This window comes from Octopus sinensis, linkage group LG14, assembly GCF_006345805.1.
Source record: "Octopus sinensis linkage group LG14, ASM634580v1, whole genome shotgun sequence".
NCBI lineage: Eukaryota > Metazoa > Mollusca > Cephalopoda > Octopoda > Octopodidae > Octopus > Octopus sinensis.
The window spans coordinates 19,311,480-19,327,333 of NC_043010.1; the positions used below are offsets into that span (position 1 = coordinate 19,311,480).

Below are 15,854 nucleotides of genomic sequence, written 5' to 3' on the forward strand. Positions count from 1 at the left end.
AAGAGACAGCTTTCTTTGCCTTTATTAATCATAAGGCCCTGCAATTATAACAGCATGCAGAGTTGTTGTTTTTTAATGTAGTTTTAATTAATTCACATCTCAATAGGGATTACATTTCCAATCCACAAACACCTGTTCACATACACGTGCACAGCACGCGCTCGAATTTTACCTACACGCGTGTGCACATGTGTGTGCGTGCGTGTGTGTGTGTGTGAGTGTTTCTATTAATAATCGAAACACTCGACCCTTGAGTTACCGTGTGTCTTCTGCCGATTATTGATTAAAAAAAAAACAACAAGTGTGTGTATATATATATATTTATGCTCTTTAGAAAATTACTATTTTTAAATTTCACAACGAGAGATATTCAGCAACCGTACTTCAGCGTAAATATTATTTGCCAACATAACATGGCAGTCCTGATTTAGGACGAATGTTGCTGTAATATTAGCCCCATGAGACATCATCTCCAGCTGGCTGTATGACACGATCTGTGTCCTTATATTTTCGAACAAGGGAATCTAGTACCCTACACTCAGCTCAAAACAATATTTGTGTATCGCGATTTTGGGGTTATTTCATTTCATCAGCACAGAATAATTGTTCGGCTAGAGGTGGCGCTGCCAAATTCCCGTTCGAAATATATAGTTTATACATATATATGGTCATGTTTTGAGATCCATTTTTCTGTTTGCATCACTAAACCTATGGATGGATGTTTTCCTCTGTTTATAATTATTTAAATTCTTCCTATGATCAGGGTTCTGGTTTCTAATAAAGATACAAAGCTCCATAGTTGGAGGGTAGATAACGAAAACAATATCACATTTTAAACCTGAGAAAATTTGTAAAGCGCGAGTTGTTAGATTTCTTTTTCTGGAGACCCTAGCTTATCCGGATTGTCACATATGTAATCTGTATGTATGTATGTATGTATGTATGTATGTATGTATGTATGTATGTATGTATAGGAAAGAATCAGAATCGCAAGACGGATTCTTCAAGTCGAACCAACCAGCAGGAGACTTACGGATAATCTCAAGAACAAACTGGTTGGATAATATCCATTGCCTCAGTTGGAAATCCAACCGTAAAAGATTGGGTTTGATAGGACCAACCGTAAAGGGTCGGATAGGACCCTAAAGGGGAGATATTTGGGGATTCTACCCACGACTATCCCAGGAAGTGACAAAAAAGATGGATGGAAGGATGAATAGAGGATATATATATAATTATAATATATATATATATATATATAATAACACACACACACACACACACATACATATATATATATATATATATATATATATATATATATATATACATTCATACATACGTACATAGATACATACATGCATGCGTGCATACTTATATGTGTGCGCGTCTATATTTGTATGTATGTATATGTTATATTTTATGATTTCCTCTTTTCTCAGCGTTCAGCCATATTAAATGGAATCTGACAGATGAGCGAGCAGTTCATGAGAAAATGAATCTTCCTAGATTCCGCCTGGTTGGTCACATTCTCCGTTTATCCGATCAACGGCATTTGTAAAAAATAAAATATGACTTGTTTACCACTGGTCAACAGGCATAAAAAGGGCTGGCCGAAAACCATTTGATGGCGAACATTTCATGATGACAGTCGACATCACGCGGAATGGATGTATGAGGAGAGCAGCCGACCGAACCCTGGTGGAGGAAGCTTGCCGTCCAATGCACAAAGCAGCACAAGAAGACCTAAAAGGATGAAATTAAAATGAATAGCAATGCATATTAACGCATGCGCACACACACACATCAATGAACGAAACTAATACGAAGGCGACTGAAAGCAATTACACGTAACAAGTCTCTTCATGACTTCCATCAAATCTATGTAAAACTGGATTTTGTTAACGATTTTTGTTTGATGTTTTTCAAACAATATTTCATAATTTTTTAGGAGGGGTTAATCCAACAACTTTTCTTCATTTTTTTCTATAAATGTGTATGTTTATGCGTTTGCGCGTATACATGTGTTCCTGTACGGGGGGGGGGGGCATAGCAATACCCTCCAGAATGTTCGTTATCTGGGCTTTTGTCCACATGTAGTCCAACAGAGGTCTTCTACGAACATTAATATCTTCTTGAACAGACAGGAATGATTGCAATGAGATTTTGTTAGCTGAGACTATTGCAGAATGTAACGTATAGAAAATAATGGAATCAAGATTTTCTCTCCCGTTATCTGCAAAGCCATTCCCTACATATCTGCTGAATTTCAGCGTGGAAGGTGTTTATAAGCCATTTAAGAAACACACAAAAACCGTTAGATTCACTTCAGCATTTAAATTTAATTTCTCAATTAAATTTAAATGCTGAAGTGAATCTAACAGTTTTTGTGTGTTTCTTAAATGGCTTATAAACACCTTCCACGCAGCAATTGTTTTCGTTCCAGCACACGATCTCAGATCAAGTCACTCGCTATGCAAGTACATCTGCTGAATTTGTTTTCCAGAATCGAAAAACTTTGTTTGAAAGCAGAATGGCATTTTAGTAACTGCGTTTCTTGGGGCTCCAACAAATCAACCGACAACTCCGGGAATTCTATTGATGGAGAGGTTTGGAACAAAAGTAGTATCGTTTATTTTTGATGGAACACATGGCCACGGCAGGGTTGGATTTCTGCGTGTTTTTTCCTGAAATATTTTCCTTCCGAGGAATCAAATATGAACAACTGAAGTAATTCATCGGGTGAATCTGGTCCTTCCGGAATTCGGATTAAATGAGATTTACTGTAAATACGAAAATGAGGGTAGGCTAATATTCCTCCACTGCCTTCTTCCATGAACATACATATACATATACACACGTACATACATACATACATACATGCATGCATAATCCATCCATACATGCATACATAATACATATATACATGCATGCTTACATACATACATACACACATAGATATATACATTCATATACACACATGCATACACACACATACATGAATACATACATACATGTATACATATATTCATACATATACACACACACATACATACATACATACATACATACATACATACATACATACATACATACATACATACATACATACATACATATATACCTGGTGACTGCCAAATCGTGTGTGAGAATGACCATCCCTAACAAATTAACTTATCCTAGATGCGTTTGTGGCTGACAGTAAGTCCTGTGAGGAAGTCTGAAGTCAGTAACAGCTTACACAACACAGTTAAGACACTGACTTACAAAGCCAAAGAATCCAGAAACAAACAAGGACAAGATCTCTGGCGACATACTGGGGCGGGTGTTCATTCAGGATTTCCTTCTCCTAGAGAGAGATCTAAACAAAGGCTGGCTCGCTCCCATCTGTTGGTTGGCTGTTGACTCTACCGAGATTTTGGTGTCCTCGGTAAGCAACGAAAATCATCCCCTTTATCAAACTGACTTGGTGGTGTTTCCAATTTAGTCGCCGACGGCCAGACCACGTGACAAGTTGTGCTGGGTTACATGTTACCAGTAGCGCTAACAGTAACTTGACATAACATGCATACATGTATACATACATACATATACAAATACACACATACGTACCTACTGTGATTATATATACATGCGTCGTGTAGCTGGAAGAGTATCTAAAACAGACTAAAGTGTGTCTTTATATACGGCCTTTCTGGAATAAGGTGTTACTTAGGTTTCCATTAAAGAAGGTGAATAAATTTGCGTGTGTTTGATCTCTGCGTGGCATTCACCTAATTGATAGGAAATTTGATTTACATATCTTTATTTCAAATGTACTGCATATGTGTATAAGTCTCGAAATGAGGAGTTGATAGACAGCCGACAACCGACGAAGGGTCGTTCATCGTGTTACTTGCCCTGTTTTCCAGTTTTTTTCTCTCGTTGTATGCGTATTTAACTCGTTTGTTTTCGTATTTGTTGTTTACTGTTGGTAACGTCCTGTATATATATATATATATATATATATATATATATGAGATGTATTGGTATCTAGAAGACCTAAAGAGTGAGACTGTCTTCCTTTCTCCTCCTTTTCCATAATAATTCCTTATTTCGAACTCAAATATTTACCTCTGTTTAACCATCTCACGTCATTCTCTGATGAAGGGATATCCATAATATCCTAGAAACAGCTGTAAGACTATATACTCTTTTATTCTTTTACTTGTTTCAGTCATTTGACTGTGGCCATGCTGGAGCACCACCTTTAGTCGAGCAACTCGACCCCAGGACTTATTCTTTTGTAAGCCCAGTACTTATTATGCCGAACCGCTAAGTAACGGGGACATAAACACACCAGCATCGGTTGTCAAACAATGCTAGGGGGACAAACACAGACACACAAACGCATATATATATATACATATATACGACGGGCTTCTTTCAGTTTCCGTCTGCCAAATCCACTCACAAGGGTCTGGTCGGCCCGAGGCTATAGTAGAAGACACTTGCCCAAGGTGCCACGCTGTGGGATTGAACCTGGAACCATGTGGTTGGTTAGCAAGCTACTTACCACACAGCCACTCCTGCGCCTATATATCTATACCTTTTTCCTTCTAAATGTCCTGAAAATGTATGTATGTATGTATGTGATTGTATGTATGTATGTATGTATGTAAGTGTATGTATGTATGTATATATATATATGTATATATATATATATATGTGTGTATGTATGTGTGTATAGACACACATGCGTGCAATAACCTTATCTGCCGAACGTATGTATTCCCACATTTATCTATCACTATTATATCGTTGTTAATCTGTTGTAAATCCTGGGATTTAAATCAACATTTTATGGCAGCTTTCGTATCCATATAATTTCTCAAAAATTAAAACTGCATAAGCAATTATGCTAGCGGACGTACCTTCTTTAAATACGTTAAGTAAAATAAGATACGAGGGACGTTCAATAAGTAATGCCTCTGACCCACTTGCAGTTGTTGGATCTAGCTGAAATTTTGCATGTGCAATTATTTATATCTCTATAGAGTAAGTGACAAATTACAGCTCTGAATTAATTGTGGTTTCTGATTTACAGGTGTTTGAACCGAGTCAAGTGTGAAATGGAGCCTGTTGAGTGTCGAGCAGTGATGCGGTTTTTGTATTTGAAAGGACGCACACCACGGGAGACTTTTGATGCAATGAAAGTAACTTATGGTGATGATGCCCCATCATATGACCTTGTAAAACGCTGGCATCGTGAATTCAAACATGATCGGAACTCTGGGGAAACAGCTTCCAGATCTGGTCGCCCCTCTTCTGCCATTGATGAGGCATCTGTCCGTCAAGTTGAGGCTGCCATTTTGGAAGATCGACGCATAACAATTCGCCAAATAGCCCATCAGGTCAAGATTAGTACCGGGTCTGTGGAAACTATCATTCATGACCATTTGCATATGCAAAAGGTGTCTGCCAGATGGATTCCCAAGTTGCTCACGCCTTTCCAGAAGCAAGAACGCGTCGAGTGCTCGAGGGTGAATTTGGAGATGTGCCAAGAAGATGAGTCAAAATCTTTCAAAAGACTGATTACACAGGATGAAACCTGGGTCCATCACGATGATCCAGAGACCAAAGCCCAGTCAATGCAGTGGAGCACCGTGACTCACCTCCTCCAAAGAAGGCAAGGGTGCAGCCCTCCGCTGGCATGGTCATGCTCACAGTCTTCTGGACCAGGACGGAGTAGTGATGACAGATTCTTGGCAAAGGGTACCACAATTGCAGGAGCCTATTATGCTCACTTTTGAGGAAATTAAGAGAGTTATCAAAATCAAGAGGCGGCAGGGCAAAGATCAGCAAAGCATCCTCCTCCTCCTGCAGGACAACGCTCCGACCACAACTCGCTTGTCGCCAGATCAGAAGCACAGGCGTATGGCTATGAACTCCTCCCCCATCCCCCTACTTTCCTGACCTTGCACCCTCTGATTTTCACCTCTTCCCAGTCATGAAGTGTTTTTGAAAGGAAAGCGTTTCCCAGATGATGCAGCCTTGATTTCTGAAGTCACGTTCAGGTTGGAGGACCAAGCTGGGGTCTTCTACAAAAACGGTCTCCAGAGCTGCATCAAACAATGGGAGAAATGCGTAACTCTGGGTGGTTCCTATATAGAAAAAGACTAATAACTGTGCCAAGTTTCGTTGCTCTACTGCTATGGGAAGTGGGTCAGGGGCATTACTTATTGAACGCCCCTCGTATCTTACGTAAAAATACAAAATAAATTAAAATATAATATAAAATAAAATATAATATTTTCAGACTGCTTTTACATTTGGTTAATAGTTATCAATTTTTACCTCTGATTATAAGTATATTTATGTCTATTATGAACCTTTGAAATTACACTTTTCACGATATCTTTATATAAGAAACATGAAATGAGTGAACAAGAGAGTATGCAAATGGTTTATGTATAATGTAACATTGACGCTTCTGTTCAGCTAAACACTAATGCTTCGAATGAAATATTTCCTGGCTGTCGTTGTATATAATAGATTCGTGAATAGTTAAGTAAATAGGTTAAATGTAAGCGGAGGAGTGACAACCTGTATACATGCCTCACACAACCAAATCTCTTCGTGTGCATCGTACTTTTATACAAATATATCTAAGTAGACACGCACACGCACACACACGCGCACACATACTCTCTTTTACCCTTTTACTTGTTTCAGTCATTTGACTGTGGCCATGCTGGAACACCCGCTTTAGCCGAGCAAATCGACCGCAGGACTTATTCTTTGTAAGCCTAGTACTTATTCTATCGGTGTCCTTTGCCGAACCGCTAGGTTACGAGGACGTAAACACACCAGCATCGGTTGTCAAGCGATGTTGGGAGGGGACAAACATAGACAAACCCAAAGCAGCGGAATCCGCATGCATATCATTCGAGAATTTAGTGGGAAACTCTTCAAAGAAAATACTACTTCACATGAGTTCCAGGTATTTTGTAGTGGAAACGAGAACCTTGATGATGAAGAAGGCTGCGAACAACCTTGTGCGATTAACAACAACCAATTAAGGAACATAATTGAAGCAGACCTACGCGAAACTACTCGAAAGGATGCAGAAGGACTAAATCTTGGCCATTCTATTTTTGTTCGATATTAGTACCACGTTGAAAATTTCAAAAAAGGTCCATAAATTAGTGCGGCGCGATCTGGAGGAACATTTTTAAAATCACTGTTTTGATGTCTGCTCGGCGCTTCTTTTGTGCTCGGAAAGCGATTAATTTCTTGATTGCGTGTTGACATGTGAGGGTAACTGCATGCTGCATGACATCTCACATCATTTTGAGCAATGGTTGAACTGAGGGCAAAAACCAAAATACTTTCCCAAGCCAAAATTGCATCAAAAGGAGGTAATTGTGTCTGTTTTTGGTGTTCGGCAAAGGAACCATCTATTACTATTTCATGAGTTCTTGTGATATCATCTCAGCAGACAGAATATTTCTAGGAAATAGTCAAACTAGACCCAATATTGCCGAGTGTAGAAAAATCTTTTGTTGTATTCATCTTTGACAACACAGAGAACAGATAGAAAAATTTAACCTGCCACTAGACTCGAAGTTTATTACAGTTGAAATCTTCACGCGTATATGTCTCTATAAGTAAGGTGACCCCACCACTCTATTATGTCTTCAGATAAGCCAAGGGCAGAGTACTCAAATGGCTAACTGCACATTTTATTTCTACTTCTAGATCACACATTGGCAAAGTCCTCACATGCACGCTTACTTCCCGGCTTTGAATTCTTTCCCGGCTCTGTTGGCAGAAATGATTGCGGATGCCATTAATTGTTTGGGATTCACCTGGGTAAGTGACCACTTTTCACCATCTTCTTAACCAGATAAAAGTCTATGTTTTGCGGTTTTTTTTTCTTCTTTTACTTGTTTCAGTCTTCAGTCTTTCGTTGGTCTGGCGCTAGTAGGAAACACATGGCATGGTGCCACGCAGTGGGACTGAACCCGGTACCATATGGGTGGGAAGCAAATTTCTTACCACACAGCCACGCCTGCACCTATATGTATATCATTATATTGTGTATGCGTGTGTGTGTGTGTGTGTATGTGTGTATCTCTTCACTCTTTTACTTCTTTCAGTCATTTGACTGCGGCCATGCTGGAGCACCGCCTTTAGTCGAGCAAATCGACCCCGGGACTTATTCTTTGTAAGCCCAGTACTTATTCTATCGGTCTCTTTTGCCGAACCGCTAAGTGACGGGGACGTAAACACACCAGCATCAGTTGTCAAGCAATGCTAGGGGGACAAACACAGACACACAAACATATACACACACACATATATATATATACATATATAGGACAGGCTTCTTTCAGTTTCCGTCTACCAAATCCACTCACAAGACACTTGCCCAAGATGCCACGCAGTGGGACTGAACCCGGAACCATGTGGTTGGTTAGCAAGCTACTTACCACACAGCCACTCCTGTGTGTATGTGTGTATATATATATGCATGTGCATAAATGAGTGTACGCATCTGTGCTAGTTGGAGACACATGCCATGGTGCCATGCAGTGGGACTGAACTCGGAATCATATGGGTGGGAAGCAAATTTCTTACCACACAGCCACGCCTGCACCTATATGTATATCATTACGTGTATATGTGCGTTCATGTTTGTGTGTGCGTTCATGTTTGTGTGTGTGTGTGTGTGTGTGTGTGTGTGTGTGTGTGTGTGTGTGTGTGTGTGCATTGTTAAAATGACGTTAAGAAACAAAGCATCTCCCACATATTCCACAGTGGATGCTTTCTTTTTCCAATCTGGTTTGCTTCATGTACGACAGATTTAAAATTTTCTTATCAATTACATCGTTAATTTTTCTTTTCCTTAATTTTCTTTTGCTAGCTTCAGCTTGAGAGCTGCAGCCATGCTGGGGCACCACCATTAGCTTTGCTACTCCTTCACTATTTGAAACCTCCTCTGATATGTGGCATTTGGTGAGTGGGGGTGTCTGATGTTGCTGCCATCATCTACATTTCCTACCGCGAGATAGGGTCATCCGGAATTCATACCAGGAGGTCCACTTTTGTTTTGAACATACCTACATCCACCCCATGTAGGTCTCTCGGGATTTAGGGGAGGATATTGAAGAGTTGCGGTCCCTTGAAATCCAAGTTGTTTGCAGTATCTGGTCCTGTATCATGATGACAATGTTGGGATTTTTGGCACTATGCTGGAGCGCCCCCTTCTGCTACTCGGGTAACTTTCAATTCCAAAGGTTAATACAAGTCCTTCCAAATCATTTTATCAGGTCTGTTGTGCTTGCATTTTATTGAGGTCTTCACTGGGACATTCCACCAGTGTTCCTTATTATTATGAGTGGCTATGGTTTCTACCATATTGTGGATTATTATTTCTTTGACCTCGGGATTATCTTTCCGACGGATTTCATTATAGAGTGTCCTAGCTACAATGTCATGTCTCATCGGTAGATAATACTGAGGACACTTTTCGACAACTGCTTATGATGTTGTTGATATCTTCGGTGTTAACACCCCAAAGTCTGCATCGGTTGTCACATTTTACTGCCTTTCCTGTATCTCTATCCCTTTTGTGCATCAGGTACTTGGTTGATATTTCCTCTTCCTGGATTCCAAACGCATACCCTTCAAAGTGGTAGGTAGTAATTCAGCTATTGGTCCATGATAAACTGCTTTGTGATCGATGTTACTATCATCTCAGAGCTTTCTACTATCATATCCATGCATAGTCCTCTGCTCATATGGGCTCATCCTTTCATCTGATGATGCGTTGCGGTAGAATCGTGCGATTAGCGCAGCTTACGGCGTTTAAAACAACGCATACAAGTTGGATGAGCAAACTAATATTCGTTACAAAAGCTACTTCCCGTCACTAATAGCTAATGTGTGTGTGTGTGTGTGTGTGTGCGTGCGTGTGTGCACGTATGTGTACGTATGTATGCATGTATATATATATGTGTGTGTGTGTGTATGTATGTGTGTATATATATAATATATATATATATAATATATATATATATATATATAAATAACATATAAATATAATCATATATGTATGTATATATATGCATATATTTATATATTATTTATATTATTATATGATCAAACACCACTCATCCTTTTCCGAGTAAGTTTTATCTATCTATCTATCTATCTATCTATATATATATATATATTATATATATATATATATATATATATATATATATATTTATATGTATGTATATATATAGAGAGAGACATATGCATGTATGTATGTATGTACCCATATGTTTGTGTATGTTATGTATATATGTATATATATAATTATATATGTCTGTGTGTGTGCGCGCGTGTGTATATATAGACAGATAGATAGATCCTTATATGTTATGCATATATACACATATGTAGTACGCGTATATACATATATGTATATATATATATATATATATATATATATATATATATGCGTATACATACATACATCTATGTGTGTGTGTGTTTGCGTGTATGCGTGTTGATGTATGTGTTAACGTGAAATACATTTTGTCTCTGGCTTCGTGACTCATTTATGGAATCTGGCATACGGCTGTCTCGTTTTCCATATTGTACCTGACAGATTCTCTTTCATTTATACCGCATAGACACCAAAATGTATATTTTGTTAATACGTGTGTGCATATATATGAATATGTATGTGTTTATGTATGTATGTAAGTACATACATATACGTACACACACACACACCACATATATATATAGATATAGAGAGATAGATAGACAGACAGATAGACCGACAGATAGATAGATATATATATAGATAGATAGATAGATAGATAGATAGATAGACAGACAGAAAGACATATAGATAGATAGACAGACAGAAAGACATATAGATAGATAGACAGGCAGACAGACAAACAGACAGACAGACAGACAGACAGACAGACAGACAGACAGACAGATAGATAGATAGATAGACAGACAGACAGACAGACAGACAGACAGACAGACAGACAGATATCCACGCGCGTGTTTATGATGTTTAGTCATCGTCCATCTTAATCAAAGCTCGATCTTGCCTTGCACTAATTTCAGATGTCTTACTTAGATTTAAAAGCCTCGTCTTGCTTTTAACTCCATCATTACATGTCACTTAGCACACTTCTATAAAAGCTGCCTACAATCTTTGCGTTGTTTTCTTTTGTTTATTTCCTTTTCTACATTTGTATTTATTTCTTAGAATGCAAATCCGTTTCAATAACCCTTCCGCCATATTTGTGTCTATAATAATTCTGGAGACAGTATGAACGTCACAGCAGCTCGTTTTACCGTTTCGAAAATAAGAGTTTGTAGCTATAGCATCCAGTTTCAAATTCTGTTCGCAGCCATTTTACTCCGTTCGCATGGTTTCAGAGGTATGGCCAAACTGAGGCACTACCTTTTAGGGTAACGTCAATTAGAATAATCCCAGTACATATTTTAATCCCTGGTAATTATTTTATCGACTTTGGGTTGGAGAATTAACCTGATCGAGGTTTACACTCTAAACCTTATGTATTTAGTTGAGGGCCATTCTCGCCGCTAGCACATCCTTCGTGACGGCCTTTCTGTGAACCTCTTCTCATCGGTTAATTCTCTCTGTTTTGTTATTCTCTACAAATATCTAACCGATGTAAACTTTGTCGCTTCATCCATGGCCTCCTCCCTGACGCAAATGTCGTAGACTATGAAATCTGTCGCTTCCCTATTAACTAGATCCGGTTACTGAAATCTTTTTGCGACAAAATCGTTTCAGCTCCCAGTAGCTAGGTCCCTATTTATTGATCTGTTTTAAGTTGACAGTATAGTTCATGAGTTTATGGTCCGTGTAGCCCAGCTTTCAAAAACTGTGGACAGCTTCTGTTAATTATATCGCTGAACTTAACAAAAATCCTCAGAAACTCTATCTGAATGCGACCTGGATGACCGACTGCGAATACATCGAACATCAGGCTAAAATATCTGAGAATTAAATTAGCATCCACTTGCGTAATAATAATATAATAATAATAATAATAATAATAATAATAATAATAATAATAATAAAAGAAAAGTCGAGAGAAATGACAAGTTAGCTTGGGAGGTTAAGCAGTTGTGGTCGCTGAAAAAGGTGGTAGTAGTACCAACAATTGTTGGAGCCCTAAGAACAGTGAGTGAAAATCTTGAGAAGTACATGGGACAAACAGGGTCGAAAGTGTGACTCACATTGTTAATGCTTGTGAAAGTCTTGCGCAGAAAGAGTACAAGCGCAGACACGGCAAAGTAGCCCCAAACCTCCACTGGTTACAATGCCGTAAGTATGGATATGAGGTTATGGGTGCTTGGTACCAACACGCACCGGAAAAGGTAATAGACAAAAAGGGAAAGGCAAAAATCCTCTGGGACTTTGATTTCCTGACAGACAGAGTGTTAGAGCACCAAAGGCCGGATATAGTAACCTTTAGGAGAGACAAACAAGAGTGCCTAATAATCAGCGTAGTAGTACCAGGAGATCAACATATCATCATGAAAGAAAGAGAAAAGGTTGATAAATATGGGGACCTGAGAATTGATATCGCTAAGATGTGGCAGCTACGATAATCAAACATAAAGGCTATTCTTGTCATCGGAGCATTTGTTTCAATACTATCCAATCTGAAAAATCATCTGAAAAACTTAGAGGTACCCTACAATCTAGATGTATTACAAATGTCGACATTGCTTGGAACTGCACGCATATTGGGTACAGTACTATCTGTCTGAGGTCCTTGTTGTGACTTGACAAACAGTACAAACCCCGGTAGACACAATATCTTCAATCAACAACCTCACGATATTGTATACTGCGCGACGTCTATAATAATAATAATAATAAGAAGAAGAAGAAGAAGAAGAAGAAGAAGAAGAAGAAGAAGAAGAAGAGAAGAAGAAGAAGAAGAAGAAGAAGAAGAAGAAGAAGAAGAAGAAGAAGAAGAAGAAGAAGAAGAAGAAGAAGAAGAAGAAGAAGAAGAAGAAGAAGAAGAAGAAAAGAAGAAGAAGAAGAAGATATTTCTGCAACAAGGGTTGAGCACTTGCAGAAAACAGCACTTCTTGGAACCGTTCGAATACTCCGGAAGGTGCTTGAAAAATAAGAGGTGTTACCTGAGTTCACTGGTAGTGAACAGCTGACACTGTAGTACATCTCCAGCGTTAGAGGCTGTGCAAAGGCAATAATAATAATAATAATAAAATAATAATAATAATAATAATAATAATAACAGTAATAATTTTAGACGTGGTATGAGCAAACTCCAGAAGGAGACACCGAAAATGAGAATTATAAAATCCTATGGGATGCAATGATCCAGTGCGACCACCCGACCAGACATCGGAAACCGGACGTTGTTGTGGTGAGCAAAAAAAAGAAAGAGCTTGTATGATAATCGACATAGCATGTCCCAGTGACAACAGGATCAAGGAGAAAGAAGAAAAAATAACTATGATGATTTAAAGTGGGAAATACGAAGGTTGTGGTCAATGAAGAGAGTAGACGTGATACTAATAGTAATTGGTGCACTTGGAAGTATCAGTACTCAACTACCAACATGGCTGAAAAATATCGGTGCAAGCGTGAAAGCAGAACACCTACAAAAATCAGCATTGCTTGGAACTGCAAGAATTCTTCGCAATGTCTCCTTAGTCTGCTGGCTGTGGACAGCTGACACTTTCCCTCATACCCAGCAAAATAAGCTGTGAGGTCTCATATAATAACAATAATAATAATAATAATAATAATATAATAATAATAATAATAATAATATAGTAATAAGCCTGGATTGACTACAAAAAGGCGTTTGATAGCATCCCCCACACATGGATCCTCGAAACACTAGCCATTAACAAAGTAGCACCAACAATCATAAAATTCATAGAGCACTCTATGAATAAATGGCAAACAGTCCTACACCTACAACAAAGAGGGACTCATAAAAACAAAGACATCCCCATTAGAAGAGGAATATTCCAGGGAGACACGCTCTCTCCACTCCTTTTCTGCTTGGCACTGTCACCTCTATCTGATATACTAAATAGAACTGGATGCGGATATAAATGTTACGGCAAAACGATCAGCCACCTTTTATATATGGATGACCTAAAACTATACGCTGCAAATGACAAACAGCTGGAAACACTATTAAAGACAGTTCATGGATTACCAAAGAAATAGATATGAAATTTGGATTAGAAAAATGCGCCAAAGTAACCATGAAAAGAGGAAAACTAGTTAAGAGTAACAACATCACACTATAAAACCAATGAAATAAAAGAATTAGACCAAAGCCAAACTTACAAATACTTAGGAATCCATGAACTAGATAAGACACAACACACACAAATAAAAGAGAAAATAAAAAAAGAATATTATAGACGAGTTAGATCAATACTAAAAACAGAGCTCAATGCTAAAAACAAGATAATAGGTATCAACACTTTAGCTGTCTCAGTTATAAGTTACAGCTACAATATCCTTAACTGAACACGAAATGAACTGACCAAAATAGATAGGAAAACAAGAAAAATAATGACAGGATCTAGGATGCATCACCCAAAATCTGACATAGAAAAACTATATATACAACGTATAGAAGGTGGTTAGAGGCCTTATACAGCTGGAAAACTACTATAAAATAACCACCATAGGACTGCAAAAATATCTACTTCAGAAGGAAGGAAAACTGATCCAGATAGCGGCAAAACACGAGCAAAACAAAAAACTGTTCTCAGTATTTAAGGAAGCTGACAAATACAAACAAGAAATCATACCACCTAATAAACATGAAGAAGAAGAAGAAGAAGAAGAAGAAGAAGAAGAAGAAGAAGAAGAAGAAGAAGAAGAAGAAGAAGAAGAAGAAGAAGAAGAAGAAGAAGAAGAAGAAGAAGAAGAAGAAGAAGAAGAAGAAGAAGAAGAAACAACAAAAGCTATAAAACAAATGAAATCCAAACTAAAAAAAGAACAGCAACGAACCATGATAAAACGATGGCAAGAAAAGACCCTTCATGGTAAATACTGGACTAAACGCAAAAGAAATAGACAAAGAAAAATCCCAGCAATGGTTGAGAAGCTCAGGACTCAAAGCAGAAACAGAGGGATTTTTAATTGCAGCACAAGACCAAAGCCTCCCCACCAGAAATTACCAAAAACATGTAATGAAAAGAAATATTACAAGTAACTGCAGAATATGTGGAGATGGACAAGAAACAATAAATCATATTATCTCTAGCTGCCCAGTCCTGGCTAAGAAGAATATATTCACAGACATGACAGAGTTGGAACCTACATACACTGGAAGCTATGCCAACATTATGGAATAACAACAGAAAAAAGATGGTATAGGCACACACCAGAAAAGGTCACAGAAAACGAGAAAGCAACCATACTCTGGGATATGCCGATACACACAGATAGAGAAATTAAGGCCAACAGACCAGATATAGTTGTCAGAGATCATGAAGAAAAAAATGCTTTCTAATTGATGTATCAATACCGGCAGATGACAACGTGTCTCTAAAAGAAATGGAGAAACTCTCAAAATACAAAGACCTGGAAATAGAGGTAACTAGAATGTGGAATCTGAAAACAGAAACAATTCCTATCATAGTAGGTGCATTAGGCATGATAAAAAATATGCAGACAATACATAACAAAAACACCAGGACTTACAAACACATATAACATACAGAAAATTGCACTACTAGGCACTGCACACATCCTACGCAGAACACTTTCCATACAATAACCATCAGAGCATCACAACAAATCACAGCAC

At 38.2% G+C, this 15,854-nt stretch overlaps 1 protein-coding gene across 1 annotated transcript in view; it reads left to right on the forward strand.

Annotated features, from left to right (window-relative positions):
• The window catches only part of LOC115219006 (histidine decarboxylase-like), a 138,522-nt gene that overhangs the window by 43,397 nt on the left and 79,271 nt on the right, over positions 1–15,854 (forward strand). The window contains exon 2 of the mRNA XM_029789045.2: positions 7,741–7,854. Within this exon, the coding sequence (XP_029644905.2) occupies positions 7,741–7,854 (114 nt within the window). The remainder of the gene's footprint in view (positions 1–7,740; positions 7,855–15,854) is intronic.